General features: G+C 40.4%; 1 protein-coding gene across 1 annotated transcript in view; it reads right to left on the bottom strand.

Moving 5' to 3' along the window:
* Positions 1 to 7,670: 7,670 nt before the first annotated feature.
* The window catches only part of kcnj5 (potassium inwardly rectifying channel subfamily J member 5), a 32,801-nt gene continuing 14,532 nt past the window's right edge, over positions 7,671 to 25,939 (bottom strand). The window contains exons 2-3 of the mRNA XM_041807817.1: positions 24,267 to 25,140; positions 7,671 to 8,371 (exon numbers count right to left, since the gene is read on the bottom strand). Of these exons, the coding sequence (XP_041663751.1) occupies positions 7,986 to 8,371; positions 24,267 to 25,140 (1,260 nt within the window). The 3' untranslated portion in view covers positions 7,671 to 7,985. The remainder of the gene's footprint in view (positions 8,372 to 24,266; positions 25,141 to 25,939) is intronic.

Genomic DNA, 25,939 nt, shown 5'->3' with positions numbered 1-25,939 from the left:
AAAACCCCCATTTTAAACCACTCAATCAGCGAGAAAACACATTAATGAACATTATGTCACCTTAAAAAACACTTTGTCTCTTCATTAATTGCTTCAGTCTCTCTGAGCTGCCTCTGAACTGTGCTGTGTTTTGATCTGAGTTGGACTGAGCCCAGCAGTCTTCCATTAATGCTAGTTAACATTGGCTCGAGCTTTCGCCAGAGTGCTGCAGCTGACTGATATCCAGCAGGCTGGGGTTTTGGCAGGCACACATTTGTTGCAAATTCTCCCAAGTAAAATGTGAAGCACAATAAGTTCTGATGTCTCATGATGGTGTTTTATTCCAACGACGCAGACAGCAGCTCAGAAAAGCTGCATGTGAGGTGACGACTAGAGATGCTTCAGTCCTGTTCAACAACATGATGCATGGATGTCTTTCTTTACTTACTGAACACTGGGCCTGAGAGGGTGCATGTAATTCATTGTTACAGTCTAAACTTTGACATCAAAAAAGGATTTTTTAGTGTTTTTTTTTTTTTTTGTCTAAATAGCCAAATAATTTTGACTATGATTGATTAATAAAATGATTTAAACCATAAAACATCCCAGGGGGTGAATACTTTTTATAAGCACTGTATATCTGATAAAGATAACAACTTAAACAGTGTTTCTAATTTGTTAAATTAGCACCTGTGAGAATTTAAAACTTACTTCCTTGATTCATCCTTTTTCCTGAGTTTAATGATTAATGAAGTTTAATTAAGAGGTTTATCTCTTTAGTTTTAAAGGAGATTAATTAAAAGTACATGAGATATTTCCAGAATTATTATTATTTTTAAATCCAGATAGGATATGAGTCATGATGTATTGGGAGAAAACAGGCAAATCTCTGTAAAATTAGACCCTGAGCAGCCCCATATCACTGGAAGGGAACGCTCCTTGTTTCATAAGCAGGTGTCCGACCATGAGATTGGCAGCAGAATGAGGCATTTCTGAATGAATCATCAAATATGTGATATTGGCTTCACCCGAGTATCCAGACGTTCCACCACGCAGTTTTAATTATTTCTTAATAAGAAATAAAAAAGGGATGACAATGTTCTTGATGTTATCGCTCCAATCTGTGTCCCCATGATGCACGAAGCCGTTTTTTGCCTGGAGCTTCAGAACAAAACAAGATCTCAGCACGCTGATAAAGGTTGCTTAAGTTTCCTTTTCATGATTCGATACAGAGCCGATCAACTCGCAGATAGCTTTTATGTAAGCATCCGTTGTTTTTGTTCAGGGAACCAAAGGTTAAATCTGTCACACAACAGCTAATATGATGAATTTTAACAAAGGCTAAATCATACTTTCTAAAACTCAATGGTAAAATAAAGTAGAGAATAATTTAACACTGAATCCTGCACACACACATTATCTACCAGAGAAGAGCTCTTCTTTCGGCCATATTATGTTTATTCCCATGAGAACACACAGAAAACAGATGACATTCCAGCAATGAAAGATGGTTTCTCTCTAATGACAAACGTACCATTTAGATAATGGAGTACAGAGTAAGATGCTAAAATGTCACAGTAAAAAAAAAGACAAACTGGTCGGACAAGCATCTGTAAAAAATGAAAACAAAAAAAGGAAAATTGGGAGATTTTAAAGTATTAGGTATTTGACTTTATCAAGAAAAGATCATTGAATATTAATACATTATCTGATAATATAGAGTATAAATCTCATAATCGCATGCCTAGAAAATACCCTGTATTTCTTACTGTTATAAACCTATCCAGCAATGAGGCGCAAAGGGGCTGATTCATGCATGTTGGCCCTGACGTGTCCTTTAACGATGAGCTGTTTTAGGGTGCTTTCACTCCAATAGACGGTCTGTTGTGATCTGATTCAGGTTAAAGTGATATTGTTGCATTTCTCCCCAGGGTCGTTTTGTGTTCATTCTAGATTTTTGTAAAGAAAGTCGAAGCACACGCCAACCAACAGTTGTCCTAAAGTCATTGTATCAGTCTTACTACAAAGGTAAACAATGCCATTTGCATTAGTCAAAATTTGCATTATGGGATGTCTTCAACATGCTAGTTTGCTGGTATACCCACTAACAAAGCAAGCTGTGGTTTGACTTGGAGCAGATGGGCATATTTGTTCAATGTTGGACACCAAACCACCACTGGTGCTTGGCATCCAAATTTACAGAATGAATGTTAAACATTTGATCAATGGCTCACACCAAATCAGAGGTTAACAAACTCACTGCATGAATGAGAAGGGCTTTCAATGCTCTGCTAGTGTTATGGTTTGACATGTGACCATGCTAAAGCCGGGTGTACACTGTGTGATTTCAAGCCCACCGTACGACAGTCAAGGCAGAATATCATCTCATACTGTGCGACTGAATCGTTTGAGTTCTGTGCTCACACTGTATGATCCGATGGTCGTACACGACCTGAGTGCTCACACTGTGCGACTGAAGTCCGGACAGACTGTGACAGAAACCTGCAGAGTTCCCTTTTTAAAAAGTCTCAGGGTCTGAGGGTGAATTATTTCCAGTCATATCCTCTCTTTCTCATGCTTTCTCTCTCTCTCCTCTCTATCTCTCACACACAAACAGCATCACCTCTGTGTCAGTTGCAGGTCTGCGGGTAGGAATATTTCCTGCTCGTTTATTTCCTTTATCATGGCGGGGGGGGGGGGGGGTCAGAAAGTGATTCCAGGTAATAAATTTGGTAATTTAGGACGTTGTCTGACAGTTTACATAGGAAAACAATCCCCTAATGTTGTTTATTCTGCTCACATTTCTGCCCTCTCTGTGAAGTGCCTGGAGCCTTACAATCAAAATATCAACCATGCCAGAAATCCTCCCGACCAGTCAGGAGGAGGTGGTAAGGTCATAGTCGGGCTGTGGTTGTTTGTCGTACCCCCCTGTACACAGCACGACAAATGACTCCCGATCCAACTCAAAGTCGGCCCGACTTCAGAGTGAGTCGTGCAACTCTAAATTTGTGGCTGAATCGCAGGAAAAATCGCACAGTGTACACCCGGCTTAACTAGCATTCTTCGCATTAAAGGCCAGTCTGATTGGCTAGTTTTGATATTTACTTTAAGAAAGAGGCTTTCATAAGTCTTTTCACCAGACTAAACATCCTTTGTACGGGATGTACCAATGCATCAGTTCAACAACAGTGTTAGCTCATATCAAACCTTACAAAGCTGATGGATTGGCCAGATTCCATGTCTGTCATCAGGCTAATCCATCTTGCAAAGTTCAAATATGCCAGGACTGAGAGCGGAACGACCAGTCAGCATCATTTGAAGGGAAGTAGGCGGTAGCTACGGGCAGAATTCCAGTTGTATTGCAATGACTGCCTCAGTGATTATTGATCAAATTTGGACAAAATTTCTTCATTGAAAAGGAGCAAAGACCTGTACATGTTTGGGCCTTTCTTAGCGGAGATGTCTCTGCTCTTTGTCCGTCTGGTCTCAGCATGAGTTTGATCCATCAACAAGCTCCACTTGTAAACCAGGGCAGTGCCAGCCTGCCAAGCTAGTGTTATATACTGGAGCTGTACATACCTACTATCTCATTTTGTCTTGTTTTCTAAAAAGTCCTGCTCTCCCCAAAAACTTTGGGAGGTTTTCCTTATAAATATGAAATATATTCCAAGAAATAGCTGCAACAGTCTTTTTGGCCTGTCAGGTAGCCAATATCAGCCCTGTTGATAAAAACTGTCCTATTGCAAATAATGTGGTATGAACAGATATCAGATACTGTTGGACAAACTCGTCTGTTTCTATGATGTAAGAGAAAATGATGGCATAGTTGGAGTCTTACTCAAAAAGAGCCCTAATTGTTTTTTTTTGTTCAAACATCAGTATGGGTATCAGCCCTAATATTCATGATAGGTATGTCTCTAATGTAACTGACATGAGCTAATGGTCATTTAGTACTTTTTAAATCATTACGCCTGTTAGCAGTGTCTGCAGAGAGGTTCTGACAACTGTATGTCAAAGTAGAGACCAGCTCATCAAAAATGGAGATTCATATTTATGCCTAAGATTGGTCAGAATACAGGATCAGAAAGAAAATGTTTAGTACTGAAAAAGTTTGGTTTTAAAGTCAACATGTTACAAATACCTATATGTTCCAAATTTAGAGGTTATCAGGCCCTTAAATTCAAGTAATTAAAAAAAGCATATGCACTTAAACTTGGACTGTCTAACAATTTTCTTAATTGTAACTCATCTCAGAGTTTCTGAAGGTAAATTGTGATTAATCTCATCCTTTTTATCCTATTTTAAAACTCCACTATATTCCCATTTATAATTGTTTTTGTGTTGTTGGATTTTTCTGTCCTAATGAGGGGAACTGATGTCCTGTTTGAATACAGACCTGCTTTTAAAGACAGATTAAATTATCACATTAACTTATCAGTGGAAAAAAATAACTTGTTATGGATTAAGGGAACAGAATAGTGCTAAATGTTTGATAGCACAAGGTTCAGAGGACTTTTGCCTTGTCAGCTGAGCTGTCTGAGTTTATAAAGTAACATGGGACATTTAGGTAACCTTTCAGAGCAGATAGATTTGCCAAACTCCTTCTCTGTCATCAGGCAAATCCATCCTGAAAAGCTCCAATCCTCAACAATTTTGCCGAACTGAAGACTGTTAGGACCAGGTGTCATTAAAGGAGCACAAGGTGGTAGCTAAGGGCGGGGTTTAGTTGTTCTAGCCGTACGCAATGGCTGCCTCTTGTGCAGTTATTAGGTCGGATGTCGCTACAACATCACAGCAGTTCTATCAGAACTGACCCACTTTTCTAAATGAAATAAAGAGTGAAAAAATCACTGCACTTTTCATGATGGAGAAGATGGTCTCGAGGTGGCGGTTAGTTGTACTGTGAGTGGCTGTATACAATGGCTGCTCTTTAAAAACAAGTAATAAGAGTGACACCAAAAGCTAGTCTCGGCAGTGGAAATGACTTTGCACGTGTCCTGACCGGCCTTGGTATAAATTTTATTCTCCAGGTAGCTCTGCCATTTACAAGTACTGCAGCAGTAGCCTAGGAGCTGTGCATGCGGAAAACCTCATTATGTCTTGTTGCTCTGATTGGCTTGTCATGAATGTGACAGACAGAACAGTTCTCCAATAACCTTGCAAACATTTTGAGAAATGTCCTGCCCTTCCCAAATGCTCTCTGAGGGAGCTTTCCCAGATGAATGTGAAATTTATCCATGCAGATGAAGCAATCTATCTGGCATGTCAGTTTAACATTAATGAAGTGGTGGTTGTTGACATCACTGTGGCTGAAGGGAGATGCTGACTTTTTCCATATAAGAATGGTGGGGGCTCTTTCATATACTGTACCTTAAGGATATTAAAGTTATTAAATCCAGCCTAAGTAGGTTAAGAGCTTGCTTCTAACCTGGGGCGTGAGAGTCCATCTGCTCTGAGGTTGTTAAAGTTAGGGTCATTCAGACTCTCTAAAATCATGATAAAACACATGAATGGTTCATACCAAAGTCTTTTGGTAATCAAACTTGTGTTTTGGGTTATTTTTTGGCCTTAAATGATGAAAACAATTCAAATTGATGTGAATTTTTGACAGCAATAAGTCACTTTATTCTTTCATGTGGTTCATGGGGGCCACAGCTCTTCCTAGACATGTGAAGGGGGGGCTCAATGGAAAATAGGTTGGCAACCACGGGGTTAAGATATACTTAGTGACTGAGCATGCACACCCAGCTAGTTAGTGGTTAACAGGGCAAACAGGCAATCGATTTAAGGATTTTTGGAAGGCCAATCAGAATTCAGGGGACCCTGGTTGACCAGGGCTACCACTGGCTCCGCCCCCGGAACATTATTAATTCTACTATTGCTCTGGTAATCAATTAGTTTGTTATAAATCAAGACATCAGTACTATTTTGTTGTCAATTTGTTTATCATTTAAGTGCTGTTTTAATTTTAATCACAACTTAAAAAACACATCAATAAAGTCTTCTTGTCAAAATGTTTGTTTACAGAGTAAGAGTACAACAGAGTCAGGCAAAAGCTTCATGTTCTGATATGGGCCATACTTCATTTAATTTTTGAAATTTAACATAAGCACACTGGGGGCCGCATTTGACCTCTGGGCCATAGTTTGGACACCCCTGGTTTAACAAGGGTTGAAAAAAAAAAAAGAAAGTATCATGCCATTGATTGTTATTAAAGAAAATCAAGGTTAATGTGATTAATGATGACAGCCCTAATTTAACATTTAAAACCACTCTGTGCACTAAAACAAAGGTCCATGCTTTTTGTATTTTCAATAAAACACAAAAACCCTTCAGCAATGAAACCCTCAAAACTGCTGTTGAACTGTGTTAAATTGGGAGATACTATTGTCAGATATTGATTGTATGCTTGTGAATCAAACCGTGTCATAATGTGGCAGACTAAAGGATATAAGAATTATTATTGTTTCATGATGAAAGTGGTGATTTAAACCCCTATCTCCAAACAATCCAGGCTGGTAAGTAACGCCTCCTTGTTTTGGAACAACTTCTCCAAACCATCCGGTTGTGAAAGCACCCTAAAATACCATAAGCTCCGTCAGTTCCAGGATATGTGTCCACTTCAAAATGAGTGGAAATAAGGGCCATAAACAATTTTCAAGGAAAAAACCTGGGGGCAAGTTGTGGAACAGGGCCAAAGTGCATATTGATATTTGTGAGTACAAAATGACTTCAATAGTGAAAGCTTAACATGAAGTCAGAGGAAAATAATGACTAAGCAAACACTGCAGCAAAAAGATATAAAATTCTGCCCTTTTCATTAGTAGATTCAAATGTATGCAGCTGAAAAAGTCAAGGTTGATTTCCTGTAAAATATTGAAAGCAAAAACAAAACAACGATAAAATGATACATATTTCATTTTGCTTGTGGAGCATCTGAAATATTCATATGCATGGTATATAAAAATCAGAAACATCTCAAAGAGCAGTTAAGCATAAATACTTCATATAAATGTTTGTCTCTACATTTGAATGTCTCTTTTAACTAGGACTGACATGCATCAGTCGGTGGTGGTGGCGAGGGCGGGGTGGTAAGGTCAGTGTGGAGACGCCTCTTGGGAGATTGTGCTTTACATACCAAGAACAGAGCTTGGAGTTAATGTTTTAGTAGCTGGGATGGAGAGGGAATTCAATCCTTCACTGACAAAGATATTCTTCAAAATAGTGAGTCAGTAGCAAATACAGCTTTAACAACTTTTGTGTAGCTCGAATTGATCATTTCAAACCCTGAAAATGAGTATAAAATGAGGTACTAACTGGTTTCTTTTGGGTCAAGGCTCCGAGTATTTAGGGGAGACGATCAGACAAAGAATGAACAAGCAGGAAGGTGTGAACAAAGAAACCAAATAGAGTTGTTTTCAGTACACGTTGCCTTTTACAGAGCAGTTCCCTACGTCTTTTTTATGCAAACTAAAGGTGGAGAGATTCCTGACACAGAATAAGAACAACACTAACAGAGAAAGTGAACAACGAGCCCCCACGTTTATAAAAAAAGGTTCCATTACCACGCAGAGATGCTGTCAGACGCAGAAGCTTAGACTTATCAAATGAAGGTGAATCAACACAATCTAAAATGAGAGTATTGGAGTATCCATAATAAGCCAATGGTACTCTGTTATGGCTACCAGTTTCAACTCAAATTTACATAATACAACTCGAGCTGTTATAGCAGAAAGTGGTCATTGCGATTATAAAAAGACAATCTGAACCACCAACCTTTAAGTGTAGATATAGATATTGTATGTGTGTGCCTTATACGTCTTGTTACGTGTCTACAAAACCAATCTATGCTATAGATTGACACTCTAGTAGAGGAGTATTGCATGAGTCGGGGGCTGGAGACGGATGTCTTGTATCTCCAGGCATTGCAATGGAACAAGCTGGCCATTGGCTAATGAAGCGTTATATCGTCCTGTCCTCTCCTGGGATTTTAGCTGATGCAGCCGTCAGTCAGGCAGTCCATCAACAAGGGGCGGCTCTTCCAAAGCCGCAGCCGAGCCATTGGTCTCCCCTCTGTCCCCGCCTGAATCTCTCTCCTCCTTGTCCTCTTCCGGACTCAGCGGGTCCGGTTCGGACAGGCGGTCCAGGGGGTCAAAAGTATGCATTTTAGGCTCCGGGCTGAGGAGCGAAAGCTGAGGCAATAGCGGCCCCTCCCGGAGCTTAGCAGCTAGCTCCTTGGCGCTGCAGCTAGGAGTGTTGGTCTCGTAGACGTCGTGGAAGTTGTTGTAGTCGACCTCGTAGAAGCCTTTCTCCAGGGAGAGGACCGGCGTGAAGCGGTAGCCCCAAAGCACCTCTGTGTCCAGGTAGGAACTCCGTGCCTGACATGTCATCCCTGTCACATGTCCACAAGCACACACAAAGACAAACATGAACAAGGGCAGGGGATCGATACGGGGCGCATACACACAAAGACACACAGATCACACAGATGAAAAAGAGGAAATGAAGAGACAGCGTTAGTAAATTATTCATGGTCTAACTGGAACTGCACACAAAAATGGCAAAGAGCTGCAGAGGGGGGATTTTAGGACCAGAACTCTTTTTTGCATGAGTTTCTTGGAAGCGTTCAGGTGTTCAGTTTGTTAACAATTGGTTAAAACCTAATATATGGCTGACCACAACCATCATGGATGCCTGCTGAAATGCTTGACTGAATGGGGGGGGGTCTAATGTCTGTGGGTTTAGAATGAAAGGACACTTAAAGGGGACATATTATGCAAAAATCATGTTTTCAGGCTTTTCTAACAAAAATATGTGCCTCTGGCCTGTCCACAATCCCCCTGAGAATCAGAGCCCCCCCCCTCCACCTTTCAGAAAATGTGTCCTGAAACAAGCCTTTCTCAGATTTCCCCCCCATGATGTCATGTGGGGAGTTAGCCCCACCCCCAGGTTTGGTGTGCCCTCCCTGCTTGGGAGAAAGTTCCGCCCTCCTCTCCTGATCCTCCTCTCAGCTACCAGTGAAGAGGAGGATCAGGAGAGCCTGATAAATTAAGCAAAATCCATTTCCTGGGAGGGGTGGAGTTAGACAGCTCAGTAACATTTAAAGCTACAGACACAGAGACAGATCGTTCTGAGCAGGGCTTAAATGGAGGTGTTTTTAGACATGCAAAAAATCCAATACTGGAGTGTTTTTTCAGCAACAGACTTCACAGTTATGTTTTGGGGACCAGTGAGACCAATATAAACTTGTCTTAAAGGGGTGAAATATGTGACCTTTAAAGTTTAAACATAAAGCCCTGATGGCAGGAAACAGCTACCCCGACATGCCAGATCAACTACATATATTTCACAGTCATCTGAGAATGCTCCCATAGAAAGTGTTTGAGAAGGGCAGGACTTTTCAGAAAATCTTCATAAGGTGACTGCAGTATGTTCTGTCCATCTCATTCATGACGGGCCAGTCAGAGCAAATAAGTCAGTGTGCATGCGCTAGTCTTCTGCAGGCCACCGCTACCTTAATGGTGGAGCTTTACAACAACTAACTCTTTCCCTGTACCAATAACAAACTCATGCCAAAGCAGGTCGACAGAAGGGTGAAAACACCTTTGCTTTCACGGAGCGCTTTCAGTGTTGCCCTCAGCGCTTGTTTTAAAAATACATGTTGCTGTGGCTAAGTCTGAGCTATACACCCCACTAGCAGCCATTGTATACAAGCATTCACTCAAGAAGTAACCCATAATTATCACATACTCATGCTGAAGCTGGTAAGCAAAAGAGCAAAAACACTGGTCACAGCACGAATAGCTTTTAGGGTTGTTTTCATTCTTAATTTCATACAGAAAAGTGGTCCAGTCCTTGTAAAACAGACGCAGTGCTAAAGCTACATCTGAGGTAATCACTGCAGTGAAGGCAGCAATCACTGACGGCTTTCAAAACAACTAAACCCCGCCCACAGTGCAACTCTGTATGTATGCCTCTGGAAGTAGCATAGCTCACTCAGTCAGTCCATAAACCTGCTCATCAATGATGAACCATATCTGAATGCAAGCACCATAATACTGTTATTCAGCTTTTAGTTTAGAAGACAGGATTTGCCACACCAACATCATGTTTTCACCTAAAGTAGGGGGAAAACATTTGAATAAAATATTTTATTGAATATGTTTGGTACTGGACATTTTTATCCTTGATTGTGTGAAAGAGTTGTGAATTTGAATAACAGGCAAAAAGTGGCACTGGAATTCCAAAAAGCCATTGAGAAGAAAACATTTTTTTCATAGTAATACAGCCAAAATGACTGAAAAATGAAAGCTAAAAAAGCCCTCTTGTGGAGAAAAAGTCCAGAGGAAACAGTCCACTAGCTAAAGAAAGCCACTGGTTTTTAGATCATATTTCAGTCCTATAAGGAAGGAGTGTTTAATGCTTAAAAGGCAGATAGTTACATAATAATCTGCTTCTAAATGCATAACATCATCAGACACAAGCTTTAAAATAGATGAAGATGATAAGGTATCTTCTGTCACAGTGGAAGGAGGGGCGTTGGCACCTTTTCTTCTGCTTTCCCTCTGGAGATACGTGGCCTGGTTTCCACATTTAACTTATGAAATGTTTGTTATTTCTCTGACTTGTTCAATAAAAGCAATAGAAAAATCTGTCAGAACACATTAGAAAATTTTCTCTGTGAGACATCTGGCATTTTAAGTGTTTGTTTCGAAGTTATTCATGCCAGGAGTCCAGTTCTTTTGTGGATGGGCCTGGACCACATACAAAAACAGTCTGTGTTTGAGCAGAACTTTAGTCAAAATAGTTCATCAAAGATTTTACAGTTACTATTATTGTTTTCATGCTTCTGCATCAGTGATAGGCAGAGATATTGTGTCTCCAGGTTGTCAATCCGTATGGCTCATTCTTGTGAATGCAGACATGGGGCTTTCTTCAACTGTGCACTAATGTTCACTCTGACTCACTTATGAACCAACTGGATTTTGAAGGTCATAGGTCAGATGAAAGGTAAGGGGACTGCGGGGTAAGTTGAGTCATTCAAAATCAATGAATTTCTGAAGTGTGAAAGCTATTAACCAGATTTGAAATTATTCACCAAGGGACATCATTAAATTCAATACACTTAACGAATACAACTTCATACTGCTGCTTTTATATTTCTGTTCTTATTATCAGCACACCAGGCTTTATTTTTGTCCTTTATATCTTGAAATTAGATTTTTTCCCCGACTTGTCCAGTGAGTGTGGCATGTGTGGCGTATATTTTACCTTTTCTTTATTTTAATAAGAAAATACACTTCTAAAATTTGAGTTTTTCAGGTTTTTCCAAAGCACATCAAGGACAAATTCCTGTCTTTGCAAGCAAAATTAGTATTTTATATTAGTATATAAGTATTTTTCAATTCTTTTCTGAATCATCATTTATTAGGAAAAAAAAAAACAGATGGGACTGCTGCTCTGTGTGCCAGGGATTTTTCTGGTTATGAACTGATCACAGAGCAGAATAGGTCTAACCTCCACCCTCCTGTTTTTGACATCATGATCTGTCTTTTACTCAGAAGCATATCAGACATGTCAGATCTGGTAGTTGTGACTTTTTTCATTGTAAACTTAAAGTTGAAACTCAGGTTACCCCATGATGGCTCATCTAAACCCCCTGACTCAGATCAACCCCTTTTCTCTGGCTATTTGAGCTCCAGGAGCTCATTTTTCATATTTTCTGACAGCATTGTTGTAGATTCTTGCCAATGATTTTTTTAATAGCAAAGATCTTGAAATAAAGGTCCATGCTGTCATTCTACTTCTGCCTCATTTTTCCTGACGTCTAGCACAGCATAAGTAGAAACTGGCTCATTTTACCCCACTCTTCTTCATTGATTTTGTCAAATCAGGCACACACCTATATTTGAATTTTAGGGAGATACGAAACTCAAGGAAAGTTCAAGCAGGAAGACTGTTTCTACTTACTCATTAGTCACCACTCATTCTTATCTCTCCTTTCTTCCATTCGTTCTCAATTCCTGCTCTGGTGATCAGCTGATTGTGGGCATTCACTCTCTTAAGTACTCAGCTAGTCAGATTCTGCCACTTCCTTGATTGACTGATCATCATGCACCTGTTATATTTTAAATCTGCCCTCCTGCAGTTAGCCTGTTGTTTCAGCATAGACACTGCAACCCTCCACCCAAACTACCTCCGTTAACTTCACTGGCTAGTCTAGATCCTCACAGGTCTTCTCCTCATCCTGCATACCTCAGTTTCTTCCTCCGAGTCATCTCTTTGGTTTCCAGGTCCAGCTGTTCAGAAATCTACTCCTCATCTGCTCCTGCATCCCTCATTAACACAACAGGCAGTTTCTAGACTTGAAAGGGGGTATCCTATTCCTGCTGTTTGCTTTACTATCCCTTCAAGTTCATGAAGTCATTATGATGGAGAGTAACCACCAAAGACATAACACATTCCTCTTTTATAAGGAATTTTAAAAATGTGTAAAGGAAATGAATGTCAAACTCTTATTAAGTCTCTGATGATTAGACTGGTTTAAGTTTGTGGATCAAAGGTCTCTGCAACCTCTATTAAGTACTAAAGTAACCAGATTCTGCCAAAGCTTGCAACCCTCCTCCACCCCGGCCACCTCCATTAATTCAATCAGCATCTAGACCCACATAGGTCTTCTTCTCCTCTCATGCATACATGTCTCTCTTTAATGAACTGGTTTTAGTTTGCGAGCCAAAGGTCTCTGCAACCTCTATTAAGTACTAAGCTTCTGCCACAGCTTGCAACCCTCCTCCACCCCAGCCATCTCCAATTAGTTCATCAGCATTTAGACCCACATAGGTCCTCTGCTCATGTCATTCATACATAAGTCTCTCCTGAATGACGTGGATTTAGTTTGTGGGTCAAAGGTCAAATCAACCTCTACGAAGTACTAAGCTACTCAGATTCTGCAAAAGCTTCCATCCCTCCTCCATCCCAGCCACCTCCATTAAGTTCATCAGCATCTAGCTGTTGGTAGGTCTTCCACTCATCACATGAATATACAAGTCTCTCCTGATTGAACTGGTTTCAGTTTGCAGATCAAAGGTCTCTGCAACCTCTATTAAGTATCAAGCTAATCAGATTCTGCCATAGGCTGAAACCCCCCTCCACCCCAGCAACCTCCATTAAGTTCATCAGCATTTAGGCCCACATAGGTCTTCTGCGCATCTAATGCATACATGTCTTTTTTTAATGAACTAGATTTAGTTTGCGGGCCAAAGGTCTCTGCAACTCTATTAAGTCCTAAGCTTCTGCCACAGCTTTCAACCCCAGCCATCTCCACTAGGTTCATCAGCATCTTGTTCCACATAGGTCCTCTGCTTCTCTTATGCATACATAAGTCTCTCCTAATTTAACAGATTTTACTGTAGTTTGCAGGTCTCCGCAACCTTGCATATAGGAAGAACATGCACCTTGTACCTTATTGGAGCTTGTAAAAAAAATAAGATTTCTACCACTCAGAGTACAGTCTTTCCGGTACTTTCACTGTGTGGCAGTTGCAACCTCACAGAGGAGTTAGTTCTAGTAAATGTTTTCTAAAAAATGTTCAAAATGCTGATAAGACATGACGAATGAAAGCCTTTTAAACATTGCTACAACAGATTTCTGATTGTTGTGGTTTAAATATTCATTTCTTGAGGGACAAAAACACGAGAAAGGAGTTAAACTTCCATCTGCTGCACAGTTTGACTCAAACATGCAGTTCTGGGAAACAGTTATAAGGGATCCAACTGACTGAGGACATATTTTCCATTTCTCAGCATCAACAGTAGCAGACATTGTGTGGTAATGTGTGCCTCTTTTTCCTGTGCTGACAGCATCTTGGCTGCAGAGAAATATTCTCCTATTGAGTCTTTTATAAAGGAAATAAAAATGCTGTTGTGTTGTTGAAAATGTGCTTTGAGACTCGACAGTTGGCAGCCGCCTTTGTAATGAAGGAGGTTACCGGATTCAGCCGTGTTGTCTTCTTTGATTTTTGGATTCAGTTTTTAGAAAAACTGAAATGAGCTTTGGCAATTTTCTCTCTGATTTCAATATTCAAATCTTCACTATGCATAGGGCTGAGCCCACATTCTGTCTCATGCTCTTTTGGAATTTCTCTTTTTAAAATATGCTAATACAACGCGGCTCAGAGTCACATTTATCAGTGTAATTGCTGACATCCATAATGTCTTTGTATTCAGCTGGGGTTCTCTGTCAGGCCCACGGTGGCAGAATAACAAACATGAACAATAAGCAAACAAGGCTCCTTTGAAAGAGAAGAGTTTCTTACGTTACGAAAGCTGCAGCGGGGGATTTCCACAGCATGTAAGAGCACACACAGCTTAAAAGCAGAGCAGCAAGAGCACTTTTCCACTCGAACGCATTAAACAGGATAGTGCCTGACACCGGCATGATCTTTTAATGTAAAATATGCATGAGTGAAGGGGGAACAGAGGGAAACAAAGTCCCCGCTCTGACCCAAAGGCCTTTTGACTCGTCAAACACGAGCATCTTAAATAACCGCTGGTGTGTCTGCTCCAAGGTCACGGCTTTGAGCTCGCTGTGACACGCCATCAATAACGTTATTGGTCACACCTTGCTGTCCTAATGTTGATGTGTCAAAATGTCATGATGACACTGCAGCTTTAACTGCTGCAGTCACATGCTGCCGTCGCTGCAGCTGCTGTCGCATGTGTTTCTTTATGAGGGAGTTTCACCTCCACCCAAGCATCCACCTGTAAACTCGGACTCCAAATTAGCCTGGGGGAAAGTTTGTCTTACTGCTCTTGTTTCTCAGAAATGTTGACGCATTTGTGCAGAAAATTACAACGTCAAATCCTATGTCATCTAGAATTACTGTACAAAGTCAGCTGACTGGGACATGATGTTTGCATCGAGTTTTTTTCTACTATTTTGTATTAGCAAGCACACAAAATAACCTCAGGTATCATTATTCATTATGACAGAATAACACAAAAGTTTTCCTAAAAAGCTGTTTAGAAAGTACACTCCCAAGGCGACTACACGGCCCCTATCAAAAAAAGAAATTCTGTTGTTTTAAGGGTGAAAAGGTCACGATCATTCCTCTTTTCTATCATTTTCATGTATTTAATGTGATGACTTATGCTTAGCCCTTAAGACTCTGTTTACATGGTGTGATGATGTGCTGACTCAGCTATCTAACAGCATGTAGGCTGTACAGCAGCAGCTCGTGTCTGACTCATTCATGTCACTGAAACCAGGATGCTGAAGGTTGCTTGAGAAGCAAATTTTGATTTCACTTCATTTTAATTGATAAAATATTCTTTAGTGATGGTGAACACTATACGTATACGCACTTACTGCCTTGACGTGTTATAATTCATCTGCCCATTGACAGTGTTGAGTAGTGTGACTTTAAAAAATAACTAAAAAAAACAGACTCTTTTATCTACTCCTTCATGTGAGTCCCATCATGTATAAGTCTGCAGCCTGATAACAGAATGACAGATGTAAAAACCTTTATATGTTCACTATCTGGCCATAGTGTACAATATTACACACAGGCTGTGCATTAAACATTTTTAATACTGGTAATATGTGATGTTCTGGTTAGAGCTTCAATGTTACTAAGGCTGCCCATAAGGACGATAGAGGGGAGACTATCTGGGGCCCAGCCAAATTTGGGGCCCAATAAGATCAGCAAAATCATGGTCCATTCTAAAGTAAAGCTTTCATAACCATTTTCTGTTTTTCTACCTGAATAACAACTACTCTGCTCAAAGAAAAAAATTCCCAAGGACCACCACAAAACCCTCATGCTGATTAAACATATGCTAACTGCCATTTGTACTCCTAGATGCTGTATTTCAAACTCTTTAACCTAAATGCAAGCTCTTGTCAAATCAAGTGTGGCTTCTTACTTTTTGCGATCCTTTGAGCAGCCAAATGAGAAGCCCTCTGTGCTTTTTCTGAGGTTGTGTTCAGGTTCACCGTTCGTGTTTTCTAGCGGATGTAGCATCAGATGACGCTTTAGCTTGGCGGGCTTCATGGCTTCACATGAAGACACACAACACATTTCTGTCCTCCCATCACTGTTGTCAATAAAAACCAGACTCAATATAGCTGACATCATATTTCCTCAGTTTAGCTGGTTTGGGCCTAGCGTCACACGATGAAGTGGACGTGCTTAAAAATGTATCCATTGATGCTAGCTGGACCTGCACACCAAATCTGTCCTGAACAAAGCGACTGATGCGTGACGAGTGACATATTTATCTGATATGTCACAATCACATCTGTGTTTCTATTGGCCAAAGCTGACTTATGTTGGAGAATTGGTTTGCTACGGTTGTTTAATGGCGCTATGGTCCCTATATGTATTTATTTGCTTTTTAATGACATGGCATTACTTTGGTCATTTATACTGGATTATTTCATCGACCCCAAAGCTGTGAGTCGCAGACCCCTGGGAGTCCCCTAGGGGTCAAACTGGACCCCAGTTTGAGAACAATTGTTGTAGCCTTCCTAAAAATGTGAACCCCATTTCTCTAAACAGATTTAAATTGGGTCAATTATGGCAAAAAGGAAAAAAAAAGGGTGGGAAAAGGTAGGGAGAAAGGATTTCAAAGGTACTTGAAAAGTAACCTGACACACCAGATGGATTTGTTTCACACATCCATCTGGGAAAGCTTCAACAGGAAATGTTTGGGAAAAGGCAGAGGCTTTGAAAAAAAAAACTCAGTGTGATTGGATGAACGTTCTGTCTGTCCCATCTCTACGGGCCAATCAGAGCAACAAAATACGTGATGTAGCCGCTATCTAGCTGTGCCTGCACAGCTACTGACGAATAACGTGAAACATGGCTTTGCAAGATGGATTCACCAGTGAAAAACAAGGAAACCGGCGTATCCATCGGCTTTGCAAGGTTACTTGAAAAGGATTTAAAGTAGCAAAAGTGGGTTAGCAGAGGCAAATAGTGAATTGGCAAAACTGGGATGGGATTCATAGTGGCAAAAAATGAGTCAGTATAAGCAATAATAGGCAGAAAGTGGCAAAAACAGGAAGAAAAAAGTGGTTGCAGTGTCTAAAATGGAAAAAAAAATTATTCAAAAGTGGCAGAAATGGGTGAAAAGAAGCCAACAATAAGAGAAAACAGCAAAAATTGGTCAAAAATGGCCAAAACTAGCAGAAGAAATGGTGTAAAAGGGGTTATGAGTGTCAAAAATTGATTCAAATGGGAAAAATGTGCGAAGCAAATACTGAACTGCAGTTAAAATTGGCAAAAATAGGCATAAACAAGTTGTGTTGAGGAGTTTATTGTGGAAAAAATGGGTCAGTGGCGGCAACAATAGGCAGAAAGTGGAAAAAATGATTAAAAGTGGCACAAATGATGTTTATCTATCACTCTTCTCTTGCTCAGACTTTTATTTTGAAAATTCTACATTTACTTCCAGGTCATGTAGTCATCCTTTCTTTCTTTTTTCTGCCTTATTGTTGCATAACAAAATAAAAAGCCATTAAACCAAATTCAACCTTGTTTTTAAAGTTTGTTTCCTCATTTTACTGTTTTAATTCAGAAAAACAAAAAAAAGGGGCTGTTTTCTCATTTTATGGTTTCTGGCAAATAACATGGGGCAAAGATAAAATGGGGCATTATCTTCAACGACTCATTGTATTTTTGTCTTCATTTTTATTTGAGGGAAATGTTTAATAAAGAATCAGTTGAATTAGATTTTTAAAAAAATAGTGAAATTAGAGTAATTTCAGTTGTTTCAAATGGGATGGAGGCAGGTGACCAGAGATTTTGTCTAGCCTAGTAACAGCACCCAGTGAAAATGGCGTTTGACAGGTTCACTTGCTGTTTTTCTTATGTTAAGTGTTGGTTATCCTAAATTTAAACTAAATATTGCGGCCTGAACCACTCATATCTTATGATAAACAGCCGCCCACATTTTCTTTGATTTTCTAGAAAAAAGGCAGTCTTGTTTTCATAGCAACATTTTTCCTGCGGAGCTTCTTGTTTCTGAGAAACGCCATAACGTATAGGCATTATTGTCAAGATAAACAGTTCATTATGGAGGAATCAAAGCAGAGCTGCCCTTAGAGACACTTCAATAATGTAAACAGTGGATGTGTTGGCAACACTGACTGAGCTTTAGACACAGAAGACAAAGTAATACCAAGGTTTGCAGTGAACTTCACCTCAAACACCATTCCTTAAGAACAGAATGTCAACCTCCTCAGAGATGACAAAAACAAGGTTCTGCAGAGCAGCTTTACGTTTCCACCATGAAGATTATCATAGGGATCCTGTGACTATAGAGATATCTTTTAGGGAACAAACTGTATCCCATCAGCCAAAGTGAGTTTGTCACTACATTGTTCACCAACCTCTACACTGTCAGATATTAAAAATATTTGCTTTAGTATACTCTGGTACTTTGAGGAAGGCCGTATGTTTGACGTAGTTTAGAGCTACTAAAGTCAGTCATCAAGCGTGGGGCCAGAATCATCCCTACTAAGTCATTATCTTGTTATGTTTTGTCTCCTTAATGATGTGGGAGTGCCTGAAAAACAAGTGATGCTGATTTGAGACTGATTCATAATTACTCTGATAACCAGGCAGCAGCTCAGTGATGATGGCAGGCCTCACAGGAGAAATGAGACCACTGGAACTCTTTTCTCTCCATTTAACTCTGTAAAATTCCAGGATGTCACACCTTAGATCATCTATTTATTGATAACTATTTTTTACTCCATGTTTTGTGTGTACATTCATATGCATCATATTGTTCTATCAAATAACTGTAAGACTAACCTGGCACACCAGATGGATTTTTCACACATCTATCTAGTAAACCACTCATAGATGATTGGGAAAGGGCAGAGCGATTGAAAACAATGCGGAGGGTGATTGGATGAACGTTCTTTCTGTCACGTCTTTATGGGCCAACCAAAACAAACAAAACACGTGACGTAGCCGCTACCAAGCTGCGGCCGTATCAAAGGAGTAAACTCCATACAGGACTGAATAACACAAACCATGGCGACTGTAGACATGTCAGTACATGACTTTTGTCGTTGTTGAAAAGAAAACAACTCACTCCTGTTCTTTGTTCTTCTTTTAACCAAGAAATGTCGACAAGTTCTAATAAAACTGGCGCTTTAGCAGCATCCACGCTAATGTCTTCCGCCATGCACCGGCCTCTTGTTGCTGCTTGCTTACGTCACGACTCCACTGCGCCTGAAAGTACTGCCCTTCAACACTGATTGGTCCCAAACGGTTCAAACATGAGCTTTGCAAGATAGATTCGCCAGTGAGAAACACTGAAACAGGTGTATCAATCTGCTTTGCAAGGTTAGCGTAAGACAATATTGTTCACACTGTTATGGGTTAATTTTTTCAAAAAGTAGATGCCAGGTCGAATGCTAAGTAAAAACATTGTTTTTAGTACCACAGCTTTAAGACTGTGTGTGTTTCAGTAACGTCACTTGAATTTTAAAAAATTATGGAGTACAAAGACAAAGAAAAAAGTGAATTGGAAATTAAAGCTATTAAAAAGACTGTCATGTAAACACGGTCAACATTCATACAAAAGAGGGTTTTTTTTTTGGCACAAACTTTGTTCTCTCATCTCTTTAGGACTACTGAATGAAAAAAAAAATCATAATTGTGAGGCATAAGTCTTCAAAATATTCACATTTTTACAAAAAAAGGTCCTTGCACTGTTGGAATTTGAGTCATTATTTAAAGTACAGTGACTCCCTGTGTTTATTTTTTTGTATTATGGCTCATTTAGACTCTCTTCTTAATTTTCTAAGTCTGTGCATATGCCGTCTGCAAAGTATGACTTGACAATGGAACCGCTTCCCATTGGTTGTCACAGCCCACTCACAATGCATTCTGGGATACAAACAGAAAATATGGTGGTGGGCTAACCAGTGTAGCCAGCGAACAGGAAAAAATAAAAAATTTTATTAGAATTGGATTGAAAGACGTCCAATGTGGGAGTAACTCGCATTGATTTAATCTTTAAAGACTGCTGAAAATTCAGCCAAGTTCCAGGCTTGCTGGAAAATGTTTTCTAAAAGCTATGGATATATGGAGAACTTTTTTAGAAAGCCACAACAGAGAGTTTTCGAAGGGAAAAACAAGTAAGTACCTATGATTTACGGTTCAAAAATTACCAAATAATTCACAAAGGGTGTGCCTGCGGCATGGAGCGACTGCTCTAAGGGTTAATTTAGGAGCATTTATACTGTAAGTAAAAATCAAAAGACATTCATAGCCTTAACAACAGGTTGAAACAACCTACCTGAGGAGATGAGGCATGCAGAAACAGCCACTTCTTTTAAAACACTTCATAAAACTAATTGCTATTAATTTAGACATTTAATGTATTATATTTGGTCCAAACTGTCAAAGTTCAGATATCTTGCATTGGTGCATATAAAAAATACACTTGAATGGAGAGGAAAGTGGGAATACACACAATCTTAACAATACAGTAACTATCCTAGGACAGGGGGCAATGATGCTTGTAACAGTTTGCTACCTACTTAAACAACAAATAAAGAAGAAGCAGGCACAAAAACACCAAGAAAAGCTACAACCAGTTGCGACAAGCAAAAAGAAAGCCTCTTTACATCCTTACATTCCTGCTGTGTTTAAATAAATCAGTCAGTGGCACATTACTGGAAGAGGGCAAACACTTTTTAACAGCACTAAATTTTCTTTTTTCTTTTTCCTGTGGTATTTTATCAGGAGACGTCCTTTAAGTCTGTGTCCACATGTAGTTTCAAACAACACAAGATGGAACAATCCAGAACTGCAACTACTGCCACTTCAAGATCCTAAAGAAACGAAACCTAGAAATATGCATCCAGGACTTCCTGTTGATCTCTTCCTGTTGATCTCTTCCTCATTGAGGTCAACAGTGAAGGATAAGGGGCGGGGCTACTGTTGCCTAGCAGTCAGTACAGTGACAGTGTAACCCTGTTGGATGCTATAGTCTCTGCCATTGAAGCGAAAAGTGATTTAATGCCTGAGTCAAGTATCCAGCAGCGCTAGCAGGAAGCATGATGACTACTGGTGCTTTGGAGGAAGAAAACAACCTCAAATGAAATAGAGCAGAAATTTTCAGATGCATGAAAAAGCTTTGCCTGATCGCATTAGAGAGCTCGGGTGAGAAAAGATGACTGTGTGAACGAGATTCAACGCACAATCAGTGTGAGTCATGTAGGGATCCAAAATATAACAATTAGCATCATGTTGAATTTATTCCTCTTTAAATGCCTGGATTATAATTAGACTTTAAACAAAGGACAGTAAACAATGATGTCGAGTCATAAAAGAAATCTGGTGTTAGTCAATACCTCACAGAAAACATGCTGGATCACTGACTTTACTCTTAGTTGTCAGCTGATCAGATATTCAGTTAAATAAATTCATCATAATCCAATTATTTAGACTGTTTTGTTGCTTTATTCTCCCTGTTTCAGCCTTGATTCCACAGAAACTGTGTGGAACTTTACAGAAACACCTGGCCATGTCTGCCTGGTAACAGTAACCAGCCTGGAGCACTTTTCAGAGCTGCTTGGCCTTTACCCAAAACACAGACCAGCAGTGAGGGTAGCTACACTTCATTCATTTTGAAATAAACAATATCAAAGACATAACCTTGAAGTAGCAACAGTGGAAATGTGGATGAGAGAACACTGGGGCTATAATGGCACTGGTACTGTTTTCAATGGTCTGACAAATCTGTTGTCTGATTCACTTTTCCATAAAAGTGAAGATAACAGATAAAGTTTGAATTATTTCTTAGTACAGAGACTGTATGTGGAATGATAAAATAAACCTTTTTGCACATTTTATTTCTGAATCAAGATTGGTGAACGCTGTGATGTAGATAAATCTATAGGCTACAGTGGGTCTGAGGTATGTAGGGGTAGGGGTACCCCTTAGGGTACCTGAATTTTCAAAATATACGTACATTGCCGTGAGAAAGTATTTGCCCACTTTCTGATTCCTGAGTTTTTTGCATATTTATCACAATTAAATATTTCAGATCATCCAACCAATTTGAATATCTCAGAGTTAGTTAGTTATGCTGCTATAGGCCGAGACTGCCAGACTGCCTGAATGTATTAATATCATACTACTGCATATCATGTGCTGTAGGTATTTTTGTTCTACAGATCCAAATTTCTGTCAATGCTGTGGGTTTTTCATGGCCTCTGTGCCTCACAGATTCATCTGGATCTTAGACCCATCTGACTCAGACTACTACATTTGTTATCATTATTATTATTAGAAGTAGTCGAAGTAGTAGTAATAGAAATAATCATGGAAATAATCAGCCGGTGGTACGGCGGCGCAGGGGTTAACGCTGGTGCCTCACAGCAAGAAGGTCGCTGGTTCACTTCCCGGTCAGGGCCTTTCTGTGTGGAGTTTGCCTGTTCTCCCCGTTCTCTCTGGGTACTCTGACTTCCTCCCAAAAAACATGCTCATTAGATTAATTGGTGACTCCAAATTGGCCGTAGGCGTGAATGTGAGCATGCCTGGTTGTCTGTCTCTATATGTCAGCCCTGCGATTGACTGGCGACCAGTCTAGGGTGTACCCCGCCTCTCGCCCGATGACAGCTGGGATAGGCTTCAGCCCCCCTGCAACCCGTAACGGAATAAGCGGTGTAGAAAATTGATGGATGGATAATCAGAATAATATTTGTTGTTCATCTTTTGTCTTTTACAGTCTACTGTTGTCCGCTTGTTCCTCACTAGGCTGTCGTGTTGACCGCACAAAGCCAAAGCACTGACGAGATTCCATCTTTGTCTTCAGGTGGCTCCATCTAGCAAAGCTTAGTCAGAAGTGCTTATGTTTGGACATGGATAGGTTGTACTGTTAGCTTCTAAACAATGCAAAGAGTGAAGAAATGGGCATAGATAGCAGCAGAACTGGACATTTCTTTATTAAAAGAAGACTCAAAGAACCACACGGAAAGCTAAAAGATGTTTATGCCCTCTACCCAACCAGTTTCATCAAGTTTGATTTATCAACAGGCTCCACTGATAGTGAACAATGAAAATGGCCAAGTCTTGCTGGTGCACGCCTATTAGGTTGTATGTTTTGTTGCTCTCATTGGCCGCTAATGAATTTGATAAGCCGAAGATTTGTCCACTCCCCCTCCGATGACTGGACAAAGATTTATTTGAAAGATTCTTCCCTTCCTACGGGCTGTTGCCCTGATGGATGTGAAATATATCACATGGATGTGTGAAAAAGCATGTCTGGCAAGTCAGATCACAACAAACAAGAAAAATTTTCACAAACAATAAACTCCCCAGTAGAAGATGTACTGACCCGTGGTCAATAGAGGGCACCAGAGCACCGCTCCACCACTCCCACGAGGAGAATGACGGACCAGCCATTCACTCAATATAGTGTAAAACATTTATCTGAAGTATAAACACAAAAAATATATATGAAAAAGTTTGAGAGTTAGATCTATAATGTGCAATAAAAAATGTTGTGTTATGTTTAAGGTTATTTCCTGTTAATTTGGCCTTTCATGGACTTGTAGTTGAAGATACACATTTACACCTCCTCCTTACTAAAAGTCATAGACGCTCCATTAATGTCAAGGAAATGTGCATATGAAAACATTTTAAACGAGCCACCAGTAGGTGGCAGCAAAGAGATATGACCCATGAAGTGATACAGATAAAGCTAGCATAGAGTAATGGTGAATCAGGCATAACAAGTCAGCAGATTTAAGGTTTATCTCCACAGGATTTAAGAAATATATTCCTGTAAATGAAAGTGCAAAGGTAAAAGTACATCATTTCCTCAGTGAAAATGATTGCAGTTGTTTTGTTAGCCTTTCAGGGGCATTTTCCAATATGTGTTAGCATCAAGCTAATGAACCAAGATCCCCCTAAGGTCCTAAAATGCATTAATCTTTTTCATTACTCTCTTGGGCAGCTGATTGTCTGGTAATGTTTCTCTCTGTCTTTCCATCCATTACCATATTATCTTTTGCAGTCAGCAGCACTTACATGTATTCATTTCTGTTTCCTCTTTTTAAGCTGTGTTTATCTCCATGTCATCCGCCTCTCTTTCCATCCGTTTATACTTCTCCCCATCCCTCCCACTCAGTTACTTCCTGCATCAAAGGTTTCACTGATGTCTATCTCCATTAATCTGTCTCTCTCTCATGTATATGACCTCCATTTCCACCTTTCTCCCTTTCAGTATTTCGTCCCTGCCCCCAGTACGTACCTGTGGCCTCCACCATGCCTTCAAGGATCACCACAATCTCGAACTCCTCTTTCTCCATTTGAGCCTGTGTCATCTCCCAGAAGGGGCTCTTTTCATTGATCTCATGTGAGATGATAAGCGGCGACACCAGGAACAGCCGGTCGTCTCCCGTGTCAAAGCCGATGTTTATGTCAGTCTGGTTGAGCGGGATGAACTCCCCCTCCTTGGTCTGCTGCGAGCGGATCAGCTTAGCTCTGATCGATGCTTCCACGATGTGAGAGTTCCTCAGGTCTCCCACTCGAAACATCAGGCACATCTTGTTGTCTCGCACCGATATGACAGCATTGTGCGAGAACATCAGGGTCTCGGCGCGGTTCTTTGGCTGTGAGATCTTGACAAACATGCAGCCCACCATCATTGCATTCACAATGGAACCCAAGATGGCCTGCACCAAAAGCAGAATGATACCTTCAGGACATTTCTCCGTGATTACACGATAACCGTACCCGATGGTGGTCTCTGTTTCAATGGAGAAGAGGAAGGCTGACACAAAACTGTTGAGGTTCTCCACGCAGGGGGTCCAGCCCTCCTCGTCGGCATGCAGAAGATCCCCACGGATGAGTGCTATCAGCCACCACAGGAAGCCAAAGAAAAGCCAGTTGACTACATACACCAAGGTGAAAATGAAGAAACTAAGACGCCATCGTAGGTCCACCAGCGTGGTGAACAGGTCACTGAGGTAACGGTAGGTCTCTTGGACGTTTCCATGATGAACGTTGCACTTGCCATCCTTCTGCACGTATCGCTGACGTGGTTTCTTTGCCGGGTCGGAAATCAAGTGAGTTCTCTCTGTTGAGATCTGAGCCTCCCTCAAATGTTTAGGAAGCTTCTTCACCTATAGGGGAGAGAAGGATAAATAGAGAGAGAGCTAAAGTTAAGGGATGAAGAGAGGAATCATGATTTATTCAGAGTACCTAAAACCTGAGACCACTTTGTTTTGTAGTATTGTTGACCAGTTAGGGTCTAAGACTCAACATTTGAGTGCAAGGTGTTCAAAATCTGAGAGGATCTGGCTGCAGACCTCTATGGTGGGGGCGCTCAGCTGCAGGCCTCTACAATAGGGTGACCTCGACCACTGGGCGGGAAATGACATATATCACCCCAGTGCATTTGCTGTCAGAGGTTACGATATGTGGCTGTTTTCCTCAGAAACAGAATTTTATGAATAAAAATCTAAATTTACCAAGGGGGGATAGATTTCAATTTAACACACCACAAACTAAGCAAGCCCTGCGATTGACTGGCAACCAGTCCAGGGTGTAACCCGCCTCTCTCCCAATGACAGCTGGGATAGACTCCAGCACAGACTCCAGACCCCCAACGGGATAAGCAGTAGAGAAAATGGATGGACAAACTAAGCAAAAACCATAGAGTGTTAGGTACCCAAACCCTGAAGGTTGGGGTTGAGGGTGTAAAATCAAAAATAACACACCACAAACTAAGGAAAAATCCAACAAAATTAGTATGTCACTTCCTGCCCCACGGTCATGGTCGCCCCTTAGTAAAGGTCTGCAAAAGATGAACCTAATCAAACCAAAATATTTGGTGTTTGTTATGGCAGTAGTGCCCAAAGCTTTATAAAACCAACAGCTGATGGAACAGATTACTTCAGGTATACACTATATGGACAAAAG

This window comes from Cheilinus undulatus, linkage group 2, assembly GCF_018320785.1.
Source record: "Cheilinus undulatus linkage group 2, ASM1832078v1, whole genome shotgun sequence".
Lineage (NCBI taxonomy): Eukaryota > Metazoa > Chordata > Actinopteri > Labriformes > Labridae > Cheilinus > Cheilinus undulatus.
The sequence above is the reverse complement of the archived record's forward strand: the minus strand, read 5'-3'. Positions and strand labels throughout refer to the sequence as shown.